This window comes from Pezoporus wallicus, unplaced genomic scaffold, assembly GCF_028554395.1.
Source record: "Pezoporus wallicus isolate ANWC-B61680 ecotype Strahan unplaced genomic scaffold, APGP_CSIRO_Pwel_v1 contig_161, whole genome shotgun sequence".
NCBI classification, from domain to species: domain Eukaryota; kingdom Metazoa; phylum Chordata; class Aves; order Psittaciformes; family Psittacidae; genus Pezoporus; species Pezoporus wallicus.
This window is the reverse complement of record NW_026642654.1, coordinates 11,133,760-11,158,967: the sequence shown is the minus strand read 5'-3', so window position 1 is coordinate 11,158,967 and position 25,208 is coordinate 11,133,760. Positions and strand designations below refer to the sequence as shown.

Genomic DNA, 25,208 nt, shown 5'->3' with positions numbered 1-25,208 from the left:
CATCCCTTCTCCATCTCTGAGAATAATTTATGGAGACCAGTCACATTTCTTATTAGCACTAACACAGCCAATTACTTTTAACCTCTGCTAGTCTTCTCCATGCCCTGATCCCTCAAGTGCTTTTTCCTCTGCAGCTATTCCAATGTTTTGTTTTGTTCTTGAAGGCTGCGGGGGGGGGGGGGGGGAAGGAAGATGCAATATCAAGAAGTGCTCAGCTCTCTGAAGTTCTTCTAAATGCCCTTGAAAGCCAAAGTTGCCCAATTTCTTAAGTGTGCCATTAAAAGAAGAAACAGTTTTTTTACATATCACAAACTACCTGAAGAACCCAGTGCTTACATTTGTTTAAAGATTCAAACACTTGCTACCTTGCTACTTTTCCCTGTAAAGTAACCGATTTCTTTTTTAAAGTTTGTTTTTCCTTTTTTTTTGATTTGCTTCACACCAATGGAATTAGGCAGAGTAAAATCTTCAGCTGAGAACAGCAATCTGTACATTATAGATACAATTATATGTCAACCACTCATATGTGTTTAATAATGTCTAATCAAGTATGATACTGAAACTGCACAACCTCTGTGGTCACACCATTCCTTTGCTCAGCTGTTCTCATGGCAGGCTCTTAGGTCCTCAAGCCTCCCTGGTTACTTGGCCTTCACCTGAACACTATCCAGTTTATCAGTGTGTCTTCTATACTGGGAGCCCCTAGTGATGCAATATCCCAGGTGCAGTCTAATTTAAAGTGCCAAGTGAAAAGGAATAATCACTTTCCTCAACCTGCTGACTGTGCTCTTGTTAAAACAGCCAATCCTAAAAACCTGCTATATAATTTTAATGCAGAAGCACATAATCTGTAACCACACCATCACTTTTAAGACCTGTCCAAATCTCCAGGATGAGGCAGTCAGCACTGGAATGGTGATCTAGTAGGTACTGCTCACCAATCCAAACAAAGTACCTTCAGAACTTACTGTGTTGTGTTTCCCTAAAAATATAAAACCACAAAATGAGTGCTATTATTCCAGTAGTAGATTGGAGTAGTCAAGGTAACGAGATATCTGCCTGTACAGGTTCACTGCCTCTTACTGGCACATGCCACCTCCAAAATTAAACATTTAATGCCGAACACATTTTATTCATTCCTAATACTAAAGTGCTATGCTTTTAATGATACCAAAATAAGAACGAGAGAAATTTACTCTAGAAAGCATTACCCCTTTACACAGCAAAGCCAGATGAGCCAAACAAATCTGATACCAGAAATTCCCACCTGCATCCATGCTCTGTGCTAATCTTTCCAGTTTCAAAGAGAAAACTTACATACTGAGCAACATTTTTAAGACTTACTTCATTGTCATCAATAGTTCTTAGTCATCCTTGACACAGGTTTTTCAGCAAATGCCCAAGCCTTTCACAAAAGCAGCCAATTCTGACTACCTACCTTCCTACTATTAATTTAGCAAAACATATTAGTACCTGGAAGAACTCCTATGATATCAAGAACACTCAGTTTAAAGATAACACAATTCAGTAACATGCTGCTTGTATGAAAGCCAGCTCATCCTGTTAAACAGACTAGTTTTTTTTTTCTACAGGAAAAGAAAAAAAAAAACCACCCCACACTCACATGGCAACTCCTCCTAAAAATCACAGAAAGACAATACAAGAACAACTCATTTCTGTCAAATAGAAGGTTTCTCAAACATTTCTTTCTCTTTGCTGCCCACTTAGTACTAAGAGATCTGGTCCTTCAGCTATAAAATTAAAGAAGTCTCACTAACTAGAAAGCTAGATTACGGTGCAACACAAAGTAAAAGCAGGACTATGTGTTCACACACAGCTAAACATGAAAATGTCCTACAGAAATTAAAATCATCCTGTAAAACAGAATATGCTGCATGGTAAACATCAAAATCACTGTATTTGAATGGAGTTTCAAACATTCCTCCAAGCTTCATAAAGGACAGAAAAAAGACTATAGAAATAGTTTTACACCAATATGGTAGAAGTAGCATAGTAATAAATTCTCATTAGGGACACATGGATTGCAATGCCATCATTAGAAAAGGTACGTCATAAAATTGCTAACTTCATGTAAGTTCTTAACAGCTTTGCCTGAGGTTAAACAGATACAAGACACAGAGCACAACTCTTTCCACATGTCACTTTTCCTTGCAATTCTAAGTACTGAGGTTATCAGATACCAAGAGATAAGAATGCTAGATAAAGAACAACTTTGGAATTTAATACTGATTTTATATGGAAGTTTTATATATTATTTAGAAGTTAGATATTAGTTGTCTGATCACATTTCACATGAGAAAGCTGACGAGACGATCTTACTACTTCTCCCTTCAGATGATTACCAGTAGCTGTTTGAACTTATTTCTGACTATCTGTTTCAAAGCTCTTACCTTCCAAAACAGAATACTACAGTGGCGGCAGAAATGCAAGGTGTCCCCATACTGTTCCTTTATTGGGTAATATTTCTGTAGTGCAAAGTACATCAGCTTCCAGTCAATGTGACCTTCCTCTGATGGAATCAAATGCCTACAAAACTAGACATAAAATTAATATATTTTTTAAACCATTAAAAATAGTAAACCCAGGTAAAGGTCTGTGAAAAAAAGGTGTTTAACTGGATTTTTGTAACTAGAATTCTTTGAAGTTAGTGATCTGACATCATACATCTTCAAAGCAGTGAAAGACACCTAGCCACAAAAAAAAAAAAAAAAAAAAAAAAAAAAAAAGGTAAACCACTAAAAATAGGAGGGGGCATATTTGCCAAGAAAAAAAGTAGGCCATACACAACTGATCAACTCCACTGTCTTGAAATGACTCTAATTATAGTCAAGAGACAAATAACAAAACCAGTATTTACAGCTGGTAAGTAATTAATTTTATATTAAAAAAAAGTGAGGAGTAAGATTTTAAAAAAATGATTGTGCATTACAAACAGTGGTTTTCTGTCAAGACAATAACAACAGATTTAAATAATGATTTTTCTTTCGTATTAAAGTATATACATGATTATTTTTCATATTTACTTATGATCTTTTTAGGAGGATAACAGTGATACATGTACTTCAAGGACATAATCTACATGTAAAGATGCATAATTGAGCTATTTCCTCTCAGCTTAATACACAGCCAAGGTTTACTAAGTATGCATTTGTAAAAGCTTCTGTTCCACTTGCACTGGATTAATACTCAATACATTAAAGGCTTTCTTTCTTCAGAAGACAGTGCCTAGATGGGCATAATAGCTTTGCCCTTCTGATTTCAGATACGCTTTGTTTCATAATAGCTTCCCTGGGTAGAGTACTCTTCCCCCCCCCCCAACGTGCTCTTCAGTTATTAAGTATAGTTTTGTGGTTGTTAAATAGTTCAACAATATACTGCAGAGGACAGGAAAAACAACCTACCGTGACTCTGTAGCTTATTAAGGTAGGACACTTTTACACAGAAAAAGCAGAATTTTGTATTGGAAAATAAATATAATCATTAGATGCCTATCATTAATAACCTAATGAGAAATGGAATATGGATATTTACAAATACATTGAAAACACCATGTACAAGTGCCCTTTATAAGGCACAAGGTTAGCTGCTTCTAATGAAATGCTTAAATTATCTTTCCCCCAGCATTACCTGAGTATACCAGCTACCTCTCCACCAGTTTTGTCACTGTTCAAAAAGCTTACCTCATCTAGCCTCAAAATCTACTCAAGTGCTACATTAAACTTAAAACTTCTTATACTCATAACTTCACCTTGCATTCTTCTGAGCTGCTTCTGAAGGAAGGTTTTTCAGTTTGCCTTTGTCTATAGTCTCCATGAAGTTCATTCCAAATCCCGTCATCTAACCAAATTCTTATTTGGGTCAACTGTACATTAGGTAAATTGATACTCACTTCCATCATTCCTGTTACAGTAATACTTAATCTGGTGGTCACTGACCAAACGGTACCATTTTTAACCTGTCAGATTTAAGAATGGTTATCTTCACTTCCTCCTGTCTGGAATGTCCTAGGTTTTTGAAGTTCTTCCTCCAGCTCTGATGAGGAAGAACTGATGATTAACTCATCAGTTATCTCAACCAACGTAAAACAGCTCAGATAGAAATGTTACACTGGAAAGAACAAACACAACAACTGCAGTTGTCTCAAAACTGTGGTGTTGTCCGATTTTGCCCCATTATATATTGCCATCAGAAAATGGTTTTGGAGGCATTCCTAGATTACTTCAACGCTTTTTATGACGAAGTGACAGAAAAGTACCATTTTCCTTTGTGTTCTTAATTTCAAAATCTCAAGCGTCTGTTCTGTTCTCTTATGCAAAAATAGAATGTTGGCTTGACCAGACTGTTGTGTAGTCTCAAAGTTTGAGCAATCTGTCTGCCTACCTTGGTTAGTAAAACAAGTTCTACTTTAGGTACTAAAAGAAGAAACACCTTAGAGATAATCCTCTACTGCACCTGTTGGGGACTGTGTGGTTTAAAACAAAACACCTTACAGTAGACAATCTTTTAAATAATGTAAAGAAAGAGCCCAAAAGTTATCCTCACCTCACAGACATGCTGAATACCGTTTTCAGTAAGAAACAAGCCCCCAAAACAGAATATTTTCACCATTACTGCACACCATTACATTTTTATCTCAAAAAGTGCAAGTTTACACTTCATTAGTATACTATATTGCAAAATTCATGCATTTTGATAGAGTTTATTACCTGCTTTTCTGCAAAGTGGTACTGGCAGAGTTTTTTCCATAACTGTCTGTCTTCACTGAGCATGTATAAAGTTGGGGTCACTTGACCCAGAGTAATAACATCCCAGCCATCAGAGAGCCTGTGTAAGATGTTTCTCAGTGTATGAAGAGGGAGATCGATAAGTGTAAGACCATTGTTGACTTGCTGGAAGTAAAAGTTGGAGACTTTTCATTAAAAAACTTCAGTGTAAGGTACAAATAAGATCCTTCCCGTAGAGGTGTCTCAGGTCTTACTTCAGTTTGTACAAAACCACTGAGTGATATCTATGGTTAATTCTGTGATACTTTATCACTTGGCTACCATTCTTCTCTAACTGCTGTTGCTGAAAACTTGTATGATTCAAGGTACAGAAGGAGCTACAGGCTGCAGTTTAATATCTTACAGCTTTTCGACTGTTAAAATAAACATATACTAAATTATTACATTTCAAATAATTTTAAAACGTTTCTCAAAATAATTCGAGAGTATAAGGTCTTGAAAACTATGATATATTCAATTTGATTTTGAGAAGTATGCTAAACCCCTAACTATAATAAAGGTATGCACTAATCATTTATAATTTGTAGGATAACTACAATTTCTCAATTTTTATTATGAAACAGAGCAAATGCCAATTTGCCTTAAGACAAACTAAAGAATTTAGTACAAAGCAACCTGGTCTACTGGAAAAAGTTCCTGCTCATGGCAGGGGGGCTTGAACTAGATGATCTTTAAGGTCCTTTCCAATACAAACCATTCTAGGATTCTATGTAGGACTGAAAAACAGAAATACAGAATGAAAGCATTATGAAAGTCACATGCAGAGGAGTCTGGAGATAGTTCCTAGCATATATAAATGGAGAAAACCGAGGTGGAGGGGGGTGTGGGGGGGTGTGATAGATTAGAGATCTGAGAAAGTTTTCATTGGGAGTGAAACTCTGCTGAACTTTCTCTTTAAGGGTGTAACCTACAGCAGAACTCCTGCATGACTGAATCTGGAGCCTACACTGCCAGAAGGCACAAAGCCCAGCAGGGCAGGAGGCAGCGTGAACAGCTGCCAGCCCCACCTGGCAGAGCTGTTCCGTCATAAGGCACTGGCAGTTCAGCAACCGTACTCCAGCAGGCTCTGACTTCCATCAGTTTATTTCGCAACTATTCATCTCACTTATAGACTAGACTTTCCATTGTGTCACTCATATGTTATATACATCTCTGGGACTGTTGTCCTGTTCAGGAGTGTGAGTATTACAGATGCAAGATGTCTCACTGGTTATTTCAACCAATGTAAAAAAGCTCAGATGGAAGTGTCATGCTGAAAAGAAACAAATACAGCAACTGCAGTGTCTCAAAACTGTCTATGCTGTCGCTGCTTGGCATATGAAAACTGCTGAGACTGGGTGCCCCATTTCTCCTTTCTATTCCAAAATCAGCTGTCTTATTCAGATACCTGGCACACACAGCAAGGGCAATTTCAAAATTTCATAGATGAAAACAAACAGACCAAACAGGTTTATGACTTTACTGTGAGCAGTATCTTGCACCATTTCTTCCTCCAGGAGCAACCCAGACAGATTAAAAAGAATGCCTGCTTATCATCAGAAGTTTCCACTATAAAAAGCTGGAACAGTGCATGCCACATGCGTTGAACAGTCACATGATCAGACTCCAGATGCTGAAGTCATTATTCCATTTTTACAAAAAGCAATTGTGCTAATGAATAACCCTGTTAAATTGCCCCTTGAATATTTTATTTCTGATTTCTTGATTCCCCAGTAACACTGAAGTTTAACCATGCCAAGTGCAAGGTGCTACACCTGGGTTGGAGCAATCCCAGGCACAGCTACAGGTTGGGCAGAGAAGAGATTCAGAGCAGCCCTGCGGAGAAGGGGTGCTGGTCGATGAGAAAATGAACATGAGCCAGCTTCAGTGTGCACTCGCAGCCCAGAAAGCCAAACGTATCCTGGGCTGCATCAAAAGGAGCGTGACCAGCAGGTCGAAGGAGGTGATCCTGCCCCTCTACTCTGCTCTAGTGAGGCCTCACCTGCAGTACTGTGTACAGTTCTGGTGTCCTCAACATAAAAAGGACGTGGAACTGTTGGAACAAGTCCAGAGAAGGGCCATGAGGATGATGAGGGGACTGGAGCACCTCCCGTATGAAGAGAGGCTGAGGAAGTTGGGGCTGTTCAGCCTGGAGAAGAGAAGGCTGTGTGGAGACCTCCTAGCAGCCTTCCAGTATCTGAAGGGGGGCTACAGGGATGCTGGGGAGGGACTATTCATTAGAGACTGTAGTTGATAGGACAAGGGTTAACGGGTTAAAACTTAGGGGAAGTTTAGATTGGATATAAGGAGGAAATTCTTTCCTGTTAGGGTGGTGGGGCACTGGAATGGGCTGCCCAGGGAGGTTGTGAATGCTTCATCCCTGGCAGTGTTCAAGGCCAGGCTGGACAGAGCCTTGTGTGACATGGTTTAGTGTGAGGTATCCCTGCCCCTGGCTCGGGGGTTGGAACTAGATGATCTTAAGGTCCTTTCCAACCCTAACTATTCTATGATCCTATTACTTTTTTTTTTTTTTTAGTAGTAGAACATTTCCTTTGGAACTAGAAATCTGTATTTTTTCTCTATGTTTGCTCTACTAAGAAGTAGTAAACCATAGACAAACATTTTGAAATTCATTTGGGTGAAAACAATGACATCTATATCACAAAGCAGCACTACAGCAGCAGCTCTCATGAGAAAAGAGCTAGTAAAACATTAAAAAATGAAGTTGATTACATTTCAATAAGTTCATATTACTTTGTAAAGCCAAATAAAACAAATGAAACTTTGGTTCATGATTTGTGAGTGAACAATGTTCAGTATAATTCCCCCCCTCCAATTACTTTTCTGGCATGATTTAATAACATACCTTGTTCATCTGAAGGTTTTTCAGTTGTTGTTGCCACAGAAGGATAGTTTCTAATCTGCAAATCCAAATATTGATGTTCCCTACCAACACAGATTTTCCTACTCCTCTAATCAGTATACAGAGAGTAGAACTCAGATCCTGTAGAAGATCTTTGATTAATCGTGGATTATATTGGTCTTCCATGACTGGAAAATGAAACAAAAAATACAGTTTTGGTTAACTGAGTTAACCCAGGTAATACAGTTAGCTCAAGTTAATCAGCACTTTTTTTTTAAGAGGAAATCATTACAACTCAGCTGTTTCAAACAGCTGCCCTAACTCCAACCATGACATTCATTAATGTTGTTCCAACAATTAAGATTTCACGCTATACATTTAATAAACTTAATGCTGAACAAGTACTTACAAATCTAATTTCATCTGTTCAAAGTTGATAGTTATTACATCTCCATTTAGTGTGGTTATCAGAAATGTTTCAATATTATGCAATAGCTGGTTTATTTTAAACAAAGAAAAGCAGTTATGTACTTTAAATCTCAGTGCATCATGCAAACTGAAGAAACCCCATGTTGCTAATATAAAAACTTTCACATTTCATAAAGAGTGTAATTTAATTGCATCTAATAGTTTCTGAATAGAATCTAACTGTCATTTAACAGCAGCAATCTGTTTTAACAGACGTGATTCAATAATCAAGAGAAAACAACTTAATGCAACTGGGGGAATGCGAGTCTGAAATCTTTCACTAAGTTAATATTGCTATTTTGTTGTCTTACAATGTGAAAATAGTAATGAAGTAAGAGGGGGGGGGATGGACGGACCACAAACAAAAAGCCAAACTGGTACTTTAGTCACAGTGATTAAATCCGAACAACCAGATAACAAAACTTTAGGTCTTACCCTTCCGCACAATTTTGTCCAAAATGTTAAAGTAGTTCTTCTGTGCTGCACCACTCAGCGAAGTTAACTGAGATTTTGCAATTAACTGCAAAAGCTAGAACAAAGAATTAAGAGTCAGAGGAATGACAGAAGTAAAGGAGGTCTTCAAAACACTTTCAGTATGTACATTCATCTACAACAGCTTGGAGCATAGCAACCCTATTTTGTGAAAACATGACTACAGAGTTCAGAAAACAAAGTGAGGAAAAACGTGGAAAGCTTTAGGCATTCCCAGTGGCAGCCCGTTAACAACTCATGAAGAGATGTACATTTTCAAAATGTTCAAATACAAATACTACTGTTTACATGTGTGATGCAGTGCTACACGTATGGTCCTTATAAGCTGTAATGAAACAATGGAGGGAGTTTGTTATAGAGGCTCCTGACAGAAAAGTGGTCTTTGATGTGGCCAGGTCCTGAACCCTCTGACAGATTGGGTTGCAAGGAGCATCACCCTGAACAGATACCAACTACCTGACTTCAACTTCAGAGTAAAACTATCATACTGGTCAAACTGAGGTGTGATGGACTTGGTCCACTACATTCTACTAATGGAAAGGTAAAATACAAAATGTATTTTATCTAAACTGGGAAAAAAATTCTGTATTACTCATACATTCAGGTCGCTGGTAGAAGAAACCACAGTAATCTAATAACGACCAGTATACATACTGTATTAGTAACATTCCCTTAACTATATAATAAGGGTCACCCAGCTGTCCACACATTTCTTTCTGAAACCACTGTGACCAGAACAGTGAGAGCAGTGGGAATGGTCTAGGGGCAAGTAACCAGAATAGCTTAAGTTCTTGCTGCATGTGAATCATAGAATTACAGGCTGGTTCAGGTTGGAAACATTATCTAGTTTCAACCCCCCTGCCATGGGCAGGGACACCTTCTACTAGACCAGGTTGCTCAAAGCTTCATCCAACCTGGCCCTGAACACTACCAGGGATGGAGCAACCACAGCTTTCAAGCTGTATCTACTAGAGGCAGCCCTTGCTCCATTCAGACATCTTTGCTTTTTACATTTTAGATTCAGTTTTGCAGCTGATAAGGACTATTTAAAGTGTGGCACTGAGCTTTACAATTGCTATTCATAATGCTGAGTTCAGAACAAGTGTTCTCAATACATCAGAAAGGGAAAGCAGGGAGCAGAAAATAGCATCCCCTACAGAGTGCTCAAAACATTAACCTGCAGATCTGTGTTCTGTAGCATCAACTACTGGCACAGAGGTAGACAAGGAAAAAGCCTGCCAAAAATTATTTTGTATCTTCATTTCTAAAACACTGCTTTGACAGTACATTCAACATTAATTTTCCTTTGGAAGAAGAGAGAATACACCTGTTCTCTCCCTGATTTAATAACGCTCCTTCTGGCTTCTCTGCATGTTCCCTGACAAAACGTTATGTGCTATGAAATGAGGGAATAATTCTCCTGATGTATTTAAATATAAGCAATCTATTTATACAGTTTTTGAGACTAGATATCAGGACCTTTATATTGGCATTTTCAAAGACTTTTAGTTTGATTAATAATTTGGAGCACACATAGAGGTCCCTGGCAGTTTGCCAGTTCAAGCAAGTACGTACATTTCTCTGGATTAATTTTAAAAAATTCAGTTATGTGACTCAGACTAAAGTTCAAATCAGAGAAACAAATTCCACCTGGCTCATTTTAATAAAGAGCTCCTTTTCACTGAAGGTTAATATGGCAGGATTAGGACAATTTTACCAGGTGCATGAGTACAAGCATCTGACACGAGTTCAGTCTTACAGTGCATAGCCATGGCTTATGTTGTCTACTAGAGAGTTTAACTTTGATTGGATCAACTGTTTATTCAAATGGCAACATCTTTTAAAAAGACCATCCATATCCAACTTAATTTATCAGATATTTAACAGGTAAGAAATGATCACTGTATCTAATGTGAGGCATCCCTGCCCACAGCAGCGTGGTTGGAACTAGGTGGTCTCCTTTCCAACCCCAACCATTCTATGATTCTGTATTACAGCACAAACAAGTATAGAAAAACAGCTGATCCCACCTCCTTCCCTCACATCCCACCTTAAAAGGGTACTGGGCAGATATCTATTTAACTTTTAGTAATGATTTAATAATAGTTAGAGAATCAAAATGAATCATCTCTGTGGTCTGGGATCAAAGAAACGCTATCCAGTAGGGCTTGATATTTATCTTGATTTATATCTTGCTATCTTAAATGAAACAAGCAGAACACACATAGAAGTTTGTTATTATTGTGTTTATGTATAACTAAGAATAACTCTTAGAGGAAAAGCAATAGGAACTGCTGCACTGCATTAAATGAGATCTACAGAAAACATCACCACCACTAAAAACTTCAGGGAAGTAAATGAGAACTTATGTACAGCAGATAGGCATGAGATGACCTACTTCTCAGTTGCAAACTGGCTTAAAACCTGATAGAGCAGATTAAGGAACGATTTTATAAATCTGCTGCAACTTCACATATTACTGACATCTACAGATTGGACTGGATTACAGATGCCGTAACTTGTTAGATACAACACCACAAATGTTTCTCGAGTCACCAAGTTCTATGGCTACAGAATAAGCAGCAGCTGTCATTCATGTTGATCATATTTCTTAGCAGCTCAGTAACTTTTAAGGTCTTAGATGTATCATTTCTGTACATCTGTGTCAGGTGGCCTGCATCACCTCAGAGAAACCAAGGCAAAGACATAATTAAGTTTTTGTAGCCATAAAACAAAAAAAAAATTAAGAATTTGCAAATAAATTCTAAAATGTCAAAAGGATTTTGGAAACATGCCTGCTATTTTAAATCCATCCTCATTTCTTCACATCTGCCACTACTGTAGGAGCGGTTTGGATCACAACACCAAACTTCTGAATTTTAAAGTACTGAACCTTTCTCAACAATCTGAAGCCTGGCTAATGAACAGAGGAGAAACCAGTCAATGGGCTGGTCAATGTTAGACTTTGTTCCCACCAAATCTTTTGAGCAACCCAGCTCAGGCACTGCAACATCTCAAAACCACATAAAATTCTAGTTCTGGATTCATTCTACATATTCATCATTCAAGTGAGGCACTAAAGTTGACACTTGGTACTGAAGTTATAACGCAAATCACCTTCTTTAGGTGCTTTTTTTAATTATTACTGTTTGAGGCTGAAAAGCCTTGGGAAAGATCAAGGTTCTTGTTTCTGCTCCCAAAACAGCATTAAACAAGGCAATGTTCTAAACCACAATGCTACATATATCAAAAACAGAACTGCAAGGGAATAAAACAAGCAAGCACCCTACCCACTGGCCTGGAAGCAAATCCTTTTTGCTTTGCTTCCTATGGTCCCACATCTCTTGTTTTTGTGGAAGTATAATACACTGTCCCAGCTTTACAAGGATAGGTAGAAAGTGTTTTCTCTCCAAATACTCTACGACCTAGTGGTAAGGGTGTTCTCTTGATATGTTTATTTAATTTGTGCCTCTTCAAGTTCTGGATGCATTCCAATCACTACATAATTTGTGAACAGCCTTACCGCTGAACTGTAGTCCTGATACTTCTCACATTTTGAGCTTCTCTAAGAGTTGGAAAAAGCACTTTACTACCTCAAGTTAGAAGACAAAAAACTTAGGCTAGAGAAAGATCAGTATCTCCCACAACAGGTACTTCCAAGGAGTAACTGGTTAGACATAGAGGAAATTAAGGGTGGAGGTTCAACTTTAAGGGATATTAAGAAAGGTAAAGGCAGCTATATCTCATCCTAGCTTAAGTGTTCCATGAATCGCAGGACTGTTAAGAAGCTTCGGAAGAAACAAACTGCAGAATATTTACAAATCAAAGAGTCTTCTGGAAACTGCTATTTTAAACACATTTAAAATGTAGTATATTTAAGATGAATTATGCTTTACTATTTTGGGTTGCATAGGAATTATTTTGCCTTTAAAGAGAGTTCACCACACAGACTGATGAACAACAAGAGAAACTACCACCAGTGTTTCCCTGTAAATACACATCACACTGCCCATCACCATCCTCCTCAAGCTATAGGCTTTCACAGAACAATATAATGAATTTTCACCAAAGAAAAATTGCTCAGTTTGAAGTTGTGTCATCAGTATAAATTACATATGAACATGGTATTACAATCACAAATAATCTGCTGTTCAGGGCAAAATTATTTCTTTTATACACATAGGCACATCAGCAAAAGCATTTTAAAAATAGGCATATAAAATAAAGAGCTTACTTTGACCACGTAATTGAACCTTCTGATGTCCTGAATAGCACTTGAAAAGTCTAAGCGGTTAAAAGCTTCTCCCAAAGTGCAATAGCCATGTCTCTGAGAGGAAGAATAAACACACTTTAAATGGAGAGAAACAAAGATAAAATTGAGGAAAATATTCTATAAAGCACTCTTCTATGCAACTAATGCTTATGTATACCATGTTCCCTGGAAATATAATGGATCTAGACTAAAGATTTATTTAGTTTCTTGTAGAACAGATGAAACCAGATATGCCATTTGGTACTAACAGGTGCATAGGCATTATTACTCAACAGCAAGGCCTTTAAATTCATACTAGTCATGCAATCTCTAATCACTGCTATTTGAGTGCCCTGGGAATCTAGTCTACTATGGCATGGGCACGCACTGGCGCTCTCTTCATGGCAATCACATTCCCCATTTGCCTCAGCACAAGGGAGAGTTGTTTGTACAACAGCCTGAGCTTACAACTGTAGGCATTAACTGTCCGAGTTTATGCTCATATTTGAGGGTAAGAACACAGCTACTTGCTCCTGGGGCTGGAAAAACAAATGGTCTCAACATCTAGAATTTATTTTCTGTGTGCTAAAACTTTAGGCACAATTTTTCTTAGGTACCAAGAGCAATTGCATTTTCTTTTGATACTTCTGCACAGGTGACTTAGGGTGAAAATGGAAGTTTTAGAGGCTTGAGTTGTGGAACTACTTAGGGTGGTAGCAGCAGCCTAAAATGACATGGGGTCACATAAGCCAAGTATAGTTAGAGCTACAAAGCCACATAGGTGACTTGGAGTGAACATAAAGAGGCTAGAAAAAACCCTACAATTGGTGATAGAGATAGTTGCAGGGCAGCGCGCTAGTATGGCTCATCAGCACAGGGGAGGAGAGGAATAAATAATTATCTGAACTTTATTCCTACATAGACTTCATCGGTAAATCATGTGATGAAAAGATAGCAGTACAATTCAAGCCAATGAAATCCAGCAACAGGAGACAGTTAACTACCCACTGAAGAGTGGTAGTAATTGCTGCCTATTGGTTAATGACTGAATTCATGATTGCACTGCTTGCTCATCCAAGACTCAAGCATGCTGCATACTTAGAACATGCACAACTTGGCTGGCTAACAGCAGGAATTAGCACTTACAGAAAACAAAAGTAATGTTGAAATTTAAATATTTGTGGCTGTTCTCTGGCTGAACAGTTAGGCTTAAACATGCTAACATGAAGTACATTTCCTTGAACAGAAGGAAGCAGATTTCTATGTAACTTTAGCTCTACCTTTCTCAATGTAGCATTATGACAAAATTACTTAAAGAGCATCTCCTATTTCATTTCAGATGTATACCTGAACTTGTTTTGATTTTATTTTCAGTGCTCCCGCATGGCATGTTTCACATGTTTCTTATCAAGACCTTCTTACTCTTGTCATTTTGCCCTAAAATTCAGTATCCAGTTTGAAAAACAACTTTCCTAGTTGTGAAACAGCCATTTCAAAGTCAAGAAAGATTATAACCTGTAAGGAAAATTACAGTCCCTCTAAATTAGTTTCAGATAAGCTTAAATTGTTGCTTTGAATTTTTTTGGTTCAAGTATGCTCATTCCTTGCTACTTTTCATTCTGCTACTTAACTTTTTACTCTAAACTGTTGGATTTATACAAATACTTGGAAGGGATTAATGATTAATTGTAACCATCCCTATTTTGTTGATTGAGAAGCACAAAGATTGTAGGAATTGACCCACTGCATGTAGGACTTACCTCCCTGGTGCTTTCTTTATGAACATAGATCCACTTTTCACGATAAAAACCTAAAATAGAAATATAAGCCGTTTTAGGCTTCTGCTTTAGAAAGAAGTTGAACAAAACAGACCATGCTCAATAAAATGGTTCATAAGACAGGAGTGATGGTAAAACAGTTTTAACACAGGAAGTTATAAAGGCTGAAGAGAATGACTACAAATTTTCAGAAGTTACATACTTCAAAAAAATAAAGGAAGAATTAAGTAATTTTATAAATCGGAGTTGGCACAGAATTGGCAGATGTAGCACAACTTCTGTCAACTGTGTACCAACAACAGTCAATTTCTCCTATGAAATGCCTCATCTTTTTTAACCCAACAGGCTCTTTAGCATTTAAGACAGTAAAGTACAGAAACAGACAACTTTTTGTTCCTGACTACTCTACCCCTCTAATCTGTTTTCTTCTGTAAAGGTGCCTGCTCTGTACTCACTTGGTTGAACGAGTTGCAGAATACTGCAAAGAAGTCAATTATACAAGACTAATAAAGGCAATTAGGCAGATCTTCACCTTGCAGAACTGTAGCATGGCATCAAATGAAAGCACGCTCTTAAATATAAGCCACTTGAAACTTTTGAAACACTTTAAGCTCAGACAAGCCTGGGGAAGCTTGCAGCTTTCTGCAAGACCATCTCTGTTACAATTTTGGGAATATACAAATAATGAAGATAATTTTTCTTCCAGAAATTCAATCCTGATGAAGTCTTCACCAAGAGCTGTAGGTATTACTACAAAATGCATTTATTTATTAACTGATTCTGAAGTTGCATCACCAATTATAAAGCTGCTTTTGTAAGAAGCTCCCAAAAGCATCCAGAATAATTTAATCTAAAACTAGTCCACAAAATAGTGGTTAGTATTAGAAGACATTTATTATTCAGGAATTACTATTCTTAAATGAATTACCTTTGGGAAAAAACAAACCCCACACAACAGACGATCAATGCCATAGTTCAATTAAGACTTAACCACTTCTGACAGAAGAACTTGTTCCCAATACAGAAGTAAACATAGAAGGCTACTCTATAGATGAATATAAATTAATGGCTATTATACAATTTTGCTGAACCTACAGAAGTCTCCTAAATTAAATGAAAAACCAGCCTTACATTGTGTGTTATTCGTACAATGATCTTTTTTCCTTTTCTTGGCTGCAAACTCACAGTCTTCAGTACTGTATATTGCTTCATCCTCACCATCACCAGTTATGATGCTGAAATAAACACATCTAATTAAAACAGCAGTGATTACATATTTAAGATGCAAATGGCTCATAATTCTCTGTATTAAAGTCTGCCAGCTGGAATAAAAGTTATATTTTTAATGATGATGTCCTACTTGGTGGTCAATAGCAACACATATCTTATGAGAAGCTGTCTTCTTTTCCTCCTAGTGGGGTTGAATTTTGTGTCAAAATTATTAAACACACCACAGTATCTTACTAATGAGTACCTTAATAAGTCATTGCGGACATTTAGGAAGGACTGCTAAGGAGACAGTACTAAGTGGGTAACTGCCTGTCTGCGAAGGTCTGGTGTACAAAAGTTCATTATGTGAAAGGGACCAAGCCTTGAAAAACTGTGCACACAGGTAAAAGTCAACACAGAATTATTGCACATCCTTGCACAGGCAGAAAGCCAGCAAAGACAAGCATCTCTCTTACTACTGTCAACCTGAGAGCAAAGAAAGTCTGTCTTTTAACAAATGCCTAAATCACAACACTGTATGTAATGTAGATGTCAGACTCCTACTCATGCCACTGACAGGTAACTATGAACCCTAACACTGAGTACTATACTGAATAATTATATAGATAGTGTATATATATATATACACACACAAAGAAACTATTAAAAAGGTTTTGCTGGATAAACTACCCTTTCCAAAATCCATTTACACTTAAAAGCTGTCTGTGCTACATAAAGTCTGCAGTTTCAGAAAGTTTTGTTTTCCACTTTTGCAGATAATTAGAAGGACCAGCAATACAGATAAGAATGGGTGCTCATTTTTCTAGCACTGAGAAGAAAGATATTTCCTATGAAGGCCACTCTTGCACAGATAGCCAATATAACTAAGGATATGAAGTAGTGAAGTTTGAGGTACTGCAGGACAACTGGATTTTGCCATTATTATTCCTTGACCAGAAGGTTATATATAAAACTCCTCCCATTCATTACTTTTATTTTTTAACCTGAATTTGTCAGATGAATCTACTTATCAATGTTAGTGAGTAACTTCAAATTTCACTAGCAGCAGCTGAACACTAAAACTGAAAGACACCAGTTCATTCTGAAATTACCTGTATTTGGGCATTAAGTGGCAAAAAAAAATATTCTATTAGCCTGTGCTACTAGCTTTACAATTAAAATTTTAAGGCTTGAACCATCTGTTAGAGAGGATGACTAAACAACACTGTAAAAAAGCCTTGTTTTTTCCATTGCTCTAATCAGTAAACACTACCAACTCAAAAATACACAAGTTAAGAAGATTCAGAAATAGAAAATTGGTTTTGTCTTTGGTTTAAATGCTGGGAAAGAAGCTAACATACCTCTACATCCAGATAGACCTCAATACAAAGTGAGGGCCTTAGTTCATGTCCTACCATTTTTAAAGCAGAGGATAATGACTCAATGACTTCATTATTCTATGCAACACTGCCAAACATTGTATCTGGTCAAACAGCAAAAGTTTGACGAAAAGGAACCGGCAACTGACAAAAGCTGACTATCAACACTGATAAGTTACTTTGATTACTTAACAATCTAATTCATTTGGATTTTTCCAAAGTTATCACAAATTAATTCTCTTTTAAAGCTCACTAAAATGATTAATTTAATTATGGTTTTGCATATTGACTGAATCACCTTGTCATCATGTGAGAAGTTACTGCAGAATCTGAGAAGTTGCTGCAGAATCAGAAATAGAGCCCAAAGCCCAAACAGTTTTATTATCCTAACAACAGAAAAGAGTGGAGAGCTATGGCCTGATACTCTGCAATACAATTCAGGGAGAACAGAAACACCCATGCACATTGACACAGTGCGATGGGGAGAGTGGGGGAGGCAGCATTCCTGAAAGTTTGGATTATAAGAGGAAGGTTATTCTGGCAGGATTCCTTCTTTTGTTCCCAGAGAGGAGAGGAAGTGTCCCTAGAAAGCAAATCAGACCAGTAACATTCCTGAAGTGATTTAAAGCTCCTCTCCCCACCCCCAATAACATGCACTTCCTCAAGCATCAAATAAAAAAGGCAGTTTAAGGACAGTCAATTAATAGAAGGAATTTTGAGGATGAAGAGGGCTATTTCAAACACCTCTGCTGACATTCAAATTCACCTGTGACATTCCTGGAATTCTTCATGTCACTTTAAGGATGAATTTAACTGGTCCCTCTGAGGATCTGCTCATACGAGGCTTTACTTCATGTTCTGTCCCACCTTACATGAAGAGTCCTTCCCTACTTATCCGTAACCATCACCATTCTTCTCAACAAATTTTGAGTCTCTTACCATGAAAAGAACGGTACCATAGACATCAGCAGAACAGGACAGAAATACAGGCACATCCCCAGAATCTGTTAGCCTTCCTTTCAGAAACCTTGAAAGCTGCTCGGTAAGTAACACAGCTGCTCCACCATTTCCAAAAGCAACCCCTTAACACCAAGCTAAGCTACAAGAAACCAAATCAAGCACTGCACCTGCCATATGGTATAACATAAGCCTTAATTTAATGTTTTTACCATAATACCACACATGACATCTGAGTGCACCTGGAAAGATTTAAATACATCCTTAATACTGCCAATTCACAGCTATTCTCACTTTCTTGTCTTGATAATACACTTAAGAAATTATTCTAAAGCTTACAAAAGCAAAGTACCTGGTGTCCTTAGGACTACAGTAGCCTACATAAAGCATCCAAGAATTCTGGCTTTTTCAAAAAAGTAATTTCATAGCAGTATTTAACCTCTTGGTATGACACTTAAAATGCTGGAAAACTAGACAGGGCTATCTGACCTTCCAATTGTTCTGAGTTATTGCTTCTTTTCTCAGTGAAGGAATGCTCTCCAAGTCATGCAATCACCTACAGGAGCACACTGAGTGTTTTAGAAGAGACTGAAAGCCATTTACAGCTTGACCCATAGAAAATCCCGAGTTGCACCAAGTAACCTTACAGAATATTTGTTAAATGCCAAAATTATCTAAAACTAGATTCAAATTTAAGGACTTCTTTCCAGTGCCAAAACCACTTTCATGAACACTGTGTCTCACAGAACTGGACAACAGACACCAGGCTTAAATTACTACCCTGCCAGCCCAAGTAGCTCATATGAGCCTGACCCACAAAAAGAGACTACCACCATTATGAAAATCTAGTCATAGATTTTTGTAGAACCAAAATAGTATGGCTCTTGCTTTCTTTTACCTTAAAAGAAAGTATAAAACTGCTTTGCACCTAAGTTGCAGGCTACTGAGAAGTGTTTATATACAATTCTGTAAGGCAGTACTGCTCTCTCCCCCATCAAGCTTCCAGGACTCAGTGCCATGGCACTGGAAATAAATATCTGTGCTAGAATTTATAGGCACAAATTGCAGGTAGTCATGACCACAGAACTTAAGTGAGCATTGCCTCAATCACATTTTCAGCTCCTGCATACCTTGAATGCAAGGCACTCTCCACTTGTTACATACCATTAATTATCCAAATAAGAGCTGCAGAACTGAGGGTCCCCTTTTTCCCACCTCAGTTTCCATAAATTGAACTAATTTAAAGTGCAAATACTGCAGCATTATTTCAAATTATTTGAATTGCCCCTGCACAAATAATTCCGTTTGTTCAAGAAAACTTCTATCTTCAAACCCGGGCTGACGGAGCTCGTCTAGCCTTGTATGGCCTTCCATCAAAGAGAAGGGCACTCTTACAAAACCTATGACCTGTGGACTTTGCTGTCACCATCCTAGCTAGCTAGGCCTTGGCAGTTAAACCTCAGGTGTAAGAGTGGGGCTAGTTCTGCGCAAGCTGCGCTTCACCTAAAAAATATCCACTGCACAGGCTGGAAGGGCTTAATCTCACTTGTCTGTATGGACAGGCGAGGGTCTAAACGGCAGGTGACAAGGTGCATGGGAAGCTGGAGATCCAACGCTGCATGTGGGCGGACCAGTGCATGGATAGCTCGAGATTGCTCAGGAGTTGACAGTCATGGTTGGACACTTCCTGATTGCCTAAGCAGCCTTTTTTTTCCAACCAGATTTGGATATCCCACATGCCCTTGGTCATCGTGCTTGTAGTAAGCATGGTTAAAGCCCTTCCCAAATCTTTGCTCGTGAAGCCAAGCCATCAATCAATCAATCATTGGATCCACCCCCTTTTTGATTAATTCATCAAATGGGTTCATCACGTCACTGGATAACTAAGATAACAGGGTAAAAATTTTTATTTTAAAAGAAACATATTTTTCAAGTAAATTATTTACATCTTGAAGGTTAATCTGTGAATCTGTTGGTGATACAATCTTCTTAATTTCTGAAGAGAAAGTATTTGTAATGGATAAAAGAAAGCCTGGCAAGTAACTAACTAGGTATATTTTCTCTCACAAGAGAGAACAGAAGTAAAAGAATGTTTCAGTCAACAACATATCTTGAGTTTATTTCTTTTTAAAGGAAAACTGCCATAACTGCTCCCTAGAATGAAATACTCAAGTACTACCTTTAGCAGTGATTCTACAGAATATTTTGATGAAAAATATTATTTATTAATGGGTTAGGACAGCCAGACTAGCTTACACCATGATCCCTCTGCACAGGGCAGTTTAGGAAGAGACAAGTTAAGTATTTATGTATTGTTTATTATGCATTTTTCACAAGGAAGGAAGAATTTTATCAAGCCTCATTCTTACTTAGTGCTACATCATGTTAACAAACATCCTAAGCTGAGCTGTCTATCCAATATACATAGATAACTGTTTCCAAATAGCTTAAAATGGTACACAGAACCATCTGCCAGCAAGACACAGTACACTGCTGTACTTCAATACAGAGTCCCACACATAGGACAGAAGAATCCCATGGCCAGGTATATGCTGGCTATAGACTGGATAGGAAGCACTTTTGCAGAAAAGGAGGCAGGGGTCTTGTGCATAACAAGCTGAACACAAGTCAGCAGTGTACCCTTGTGTTGTACAAGGCCAACTGCACCCTAGTCCGAGTTAACAAAAGTGTATCCTGCAGACTGAAAGAAGTAATCGCCCTCCTTCATCTGACATGAGAAACGGCATCCGGAGTACTGTGCCTAGTCTGGGGCTCAAGGATACAATAAAACATAGTCATACTGGAACAAGTCAAGTGGGGAGTTATCAAGGTGATCAAGTACTGGAGCACATGACACACGAGGGTAAGAACAGAGCTTGTTCAATGTTGAGGTGGTGGTGGAGGGAAATCTGATCACTGTCAATATCTAATATAAGGGTATGAATAAGATAGAGCTAGACTTTAAGGTTAGAGGAGATGGGCAGTAATAAGTCAAGTGGTAATGGACACAGTGTGTGATAAGAGAAATTCTTTTGAGATTGGGGGGTGGGGACAGCGCAATAACAAACAAAAAAAAAAAATCACAGTGAAGGTAATGGAACTTAGAATATGAATCCAGAGGGATTTCCATTTTTGGAAATGCATGAAGCTCAACACGGCAAGGCCTTATACAATCCAACCTCAATTGGTCCTCCTTTGTGCTTAGACCAGATGATAGTCGGATGTCCTTTTCACCCTAAAGGGTTCTATAATACTGTGCAAATAAACATTAATTGCTTTTTAGCAGCAAAGGTTAACTCATAGATCCAAAGTTCAAGTCATAGATATGAAGTTCAAGTTGTAGTCATAGACAGGAAGTTCAAGTGGTAGTGAAATTACTCCTAAGTAATGATACATTGCCAAGAAGTACCAATTTCAATTCTGTAGTCTAAGTTCTGACAACATACATTTTTAACTGAACAGACATAAGCAGCATAAAATTTAAAACAGGGCCAAAGACAATGGTGTGGTTTGGCTTCGCTAAGTAAGCGGTAAGTAAGATGAAGATGAGGAACTGCTACAGATGAGGGCATCTGCCACGCACTAGGTTGGTCCCAGAGTCTGAGATTCTGGCAAATTAGCAAACTAGCCTAAGAAACCCAAATCATGAAAGCTCCCCCCCCCGCCGAGCACTTCACAGCCAGTCCCTTCAAACTAATGTACCTATTTCAGTCCTCTGACCTCTAATGCTCATCTCCTGCCCCCCCCCCCCCCCCCCCCCCCAAGGAGTTAACTTAAAACAGTTTCTAGCAAGACAACTCCAAAGGAGATCATTAGTAAGTTCTTTCAAGTCTAAGAGGGGGGGGAAAATAATCTAGTATTCTTGCTTGAAGAAGCAATAAAAATACCTCATTTTGATCTCTGAAAACATATATATGTATTTATTTAGTATCAGAAGAGCAAAGGTCTTAATGTTACCCATAAAGATACTGATCACTTCTGTCAAATAGCCAAACAATATTAATTGAAGCAACCTACAAGATATAATTACTTAGTAACTGCAAATGGCTATGAAAGCTAAATTAGATTTCCTTTCATTTGCCAATTATATTAAAGATATACAAAAGAGGAAAGAAAAGATTTTTTTCAGGTGTATTTAAGGCCACTTTCGTGTCATAGGCTTACTAAACACTCTTCTAGACAATGTAGTTTTTTGTATCCAGAGTGGCTAGACTGTATAGAAAAATAAGCCCAAGTAAGATCATTGACAAATAAAAAGAAAAAAAAAAAAAGCAGTAACAACAGGTCAAGAAAAGATTCATAATTCTTCACTGCTTGATAACCCTCTTGAAGTTTATTTCACAAATTTAGAATACACAGGTGTACAACTACAGCAAGTCCTACTTTGCCAGTAAATTCCCTCTGAATCAGATCAGTTACTGTATGATTTACTGGACTAAAAACAAAACAATGAAAGTTCCCTTTCCTCACTGTGAGCACATTACACTGGAGTTTAAGACCAAGAATGCTATCCTTGAGAGTTACTTCTTCATGGAGAAACCAAGCAGAAGTTTGTTTGGACAGAGCTACTGACAATCACAGTATCACACCAGTCTGTGGGCATCTGCCACAAGTATTACTTTAGTTGCTTTTAACATATCTTTCTCACCTGTTCTACAGCAGCATACACAGACGTATCTTGTGTTAGAGAATTACCTTAAAATTATGATTACTGTGTATTTTGGACTGCTTTAAACAAACAGTCCTAATCCAACACCCAGTCAACAGAAAGTCTTCATTCATTTCCCATTTCCAGGTAACATTTCAGTATGCCTGTTGCACTTGCAATTTAGCTTTTAAGTAATACTTGACAGGGTTGTTTTTTTTTTTTTTTTAGGACATACAACATAAGATGGGATCCATCTGCCTAAAATAGGCAACCTGCAAAGCAGTTACAAGAGGCAGACAATCTCCATAGGGGTCTCCTGTCTGTCTAACTAAACTAAACACATGGTTGCATTTGTATACTTCCAGAATATGCAGATGATATCATTTACCACAAACATTTGCAGCCTGAAATTAAGTCATTCTTTGTCTTCCCACCTGCTATTAACTCATGCAGAATCATTTTATTTTTCTTTTTAAAGAAAAAAAAACAAACACAAACTTACACAGTGTGACTGATATCCTTCAACTGATTATTCCCATCCTCAAGTGGAGGACTGAAGGGTTCACATCGTTTCCATCCATCTTCTGTTTTAATCCATCTCCATCCAGGGGATCTCCAGTCTTGCCCCAGAAACGGCATGGCTTCTGTAGAAGCAGCGAGATTATTTGTGTATTGTATTGTGTATGCAATTATACAGAAGCTGTAAAACTTCTGTGGATTTTCAACTTTCTCTTTAACCTTAAAAAAAAAAAAAATGATTACCTTGAGGAAAGAAAGTACTCTGTACACTCGTAGAATGGTTTGGGTTGGGAGGGCCCTTAAGATCATCTAGTCCCACCCCCTGCTGTCATGGGTGGAGACACCTTCCACTAGACCAGAGTGCTCACAACCCCATCAAACCTGGCCTTCAACACTTCCAGGGACAGGGCAGGCCACAGCTTCTCTGGGAAACTTATCACCTCACCACCCTCGCAGGAAAGAGCTTCTTCCTAATATCTAAACTAAATCTACCCTCTGTCATTCCCCTTTGTCTTGTCAGTACATGTTCTTGTAAGAAGTCCCTCTCCAGATTTCCTGTAGGCCCCGTTTAGGTATTAGGGTGTGCCCAGAGCCTTCTCCAGGCTGAACAACCCCAGCTCTCTGGGCCTCTCTTCACAGGAGAGGCCACAAAGGTGATCAGAAGGCTGGAATACCTCTCCCCAGAATTACACACAATATTCCAAGTGAGGTCTCAAGAGAACAGAGTAGAGGGGCAGGATCACCTCCTTCGACCTGCTGGTCACACTCCTTTTGATGCAGCCCAGGATATGGCTGGCTTTCTGGGCTGTGAGTGCACACTGAAGCCAGCTCATGTTCATTTTCTCATCAACCAATACCCTCAAATCCTTCTCTTCAGGGCTGCTCTCAACCCATTTTCCACCCAACCTGTAGCTGTGCCTGGGATTACCCCGACTGAGGTGCAGGACCTTGTTGAACCTCATGAGGTTGGCATTATCCCACCTCACAAGCGTGTCAAGGTCCCTCTGGATGGCATCCCTTCCCTCCAGTGTATCAACCAAACCACACAGCCTGGTGTCATTGTCAAACTTCCTGAGGGTGCATTCAATCCCACTGTTCATGCTCCTGTCATGGTTTAAGCCCAGCTGGTAACTCAGAACCACGCAACTGCTCACTCCCCTCCATTTTCCCCTCTGCTCCCAGCAGAATGCAGAGGAGAACTGAAAAATGTAACTCCCACGGGCTGAGATAAGAACACTCCAGTAACTAAGGTATAACACAAACCACTGCTGCTACCACTAGTAATAGTAATAAGGGAAACAACAAAGGGAGATAATATAAAACTAAAAAGGGAAAAAATACCAACAATAAACACAAGTGATGCACAATACAATTGCTCGCCACTTGCCAGCTGATATCAGCCCAACCCCAGCAGCAATCTCAGCCCCGCCAGGTAACTCCCCCCAGTTTATAACACGCTGTGGTTTGGAATATCCCTTTGGGCAGTTTGGATCAGGTGTCCTGTCTCTGCTTCCTCCCGGCTTTCCTATGCACCTCCTCACTGGCAGAGCATGAGACTGAAAAGTCATTGATTGGAGTACGCATTACTCAGCAACAATTAGAACACTGGTGTGCTACCATCATTGTTCTCGGGCTAAAGCCAAAACACAGCACTGCATCAGCTGCTAAAACGAGAAAAATAACTGTTGCAGCTGAACACGGGACAGTCACTGACAAAGACATTAAACAACACCAGTCCCAGTACCAATCCCTGGAGAACACCTCTCATTACTGGTCTCCACTTGGACGTCAAGCCGCTGACCACAACTCTTTTGAGTGCAACCATCCAGCCAGCTCCTTAACCACCAAGTCATCTGTCA

At 38.6% G+C, this 25,208-nt stretch overlaps 1 protein-coding gene across 4 annotated transcripts in view; it reads right to left on the bottom strand.

The window, feature by feature from the left end:
- FBXO25 (F-box protein 25) overlaps positions 1-24,011 on the bottom strand; it is a 28,280-nt gene extending 4,269 nt beyond the window's left edge. Inside the window, exons 1-9 of one of the 4 annotated variants that reach the window (XM_057431786.1) lie at positions 23,593-23,779; positions 23,333-23,474; positions 15,769-15,872; positions 14,620-14,669; positions 12,842-12,934; positions 8,551-8,644; positions 7,651-7,835; positions 4,728-4,910; positions 2,412-2,555 (exon numbers count right to left, since the gene is read on the bottom strand). In XM_057431786.1, the coding sequence (XP_057287769.1) occupies positions 2,412-2,555; positions 4,728-4,910; positions 7,651-7,835; positions 8,551-8,644; positions 12,842-12,934; positions 14,620-14,669; positions 15,769-15,872; positions 23,333-23,469 (990 nt within the window). In that variant the 5' untranslated portion in view covers positions 23,470-23,474; positions 23,593-23,779. Of the gene's footprint in view, positions 1-2,411; positions 2,556-4,727; positions 4,911-7,650; positions 7,836-8,550; positions 8,645-12,841; positions 12,935-14,619; positions 14,670-15,768; positions 15,873-23,332; positions 23,475-23,592 lie in introns of all 4 variants that reach the window. The other 3 variants (XM_057431788.1, XM_057431789.1, XM_057431790.1) reach the window with 3 other exon arrangements.
- Positions 24,012-25,208: the final 1,197 nt, after the last annotated feature.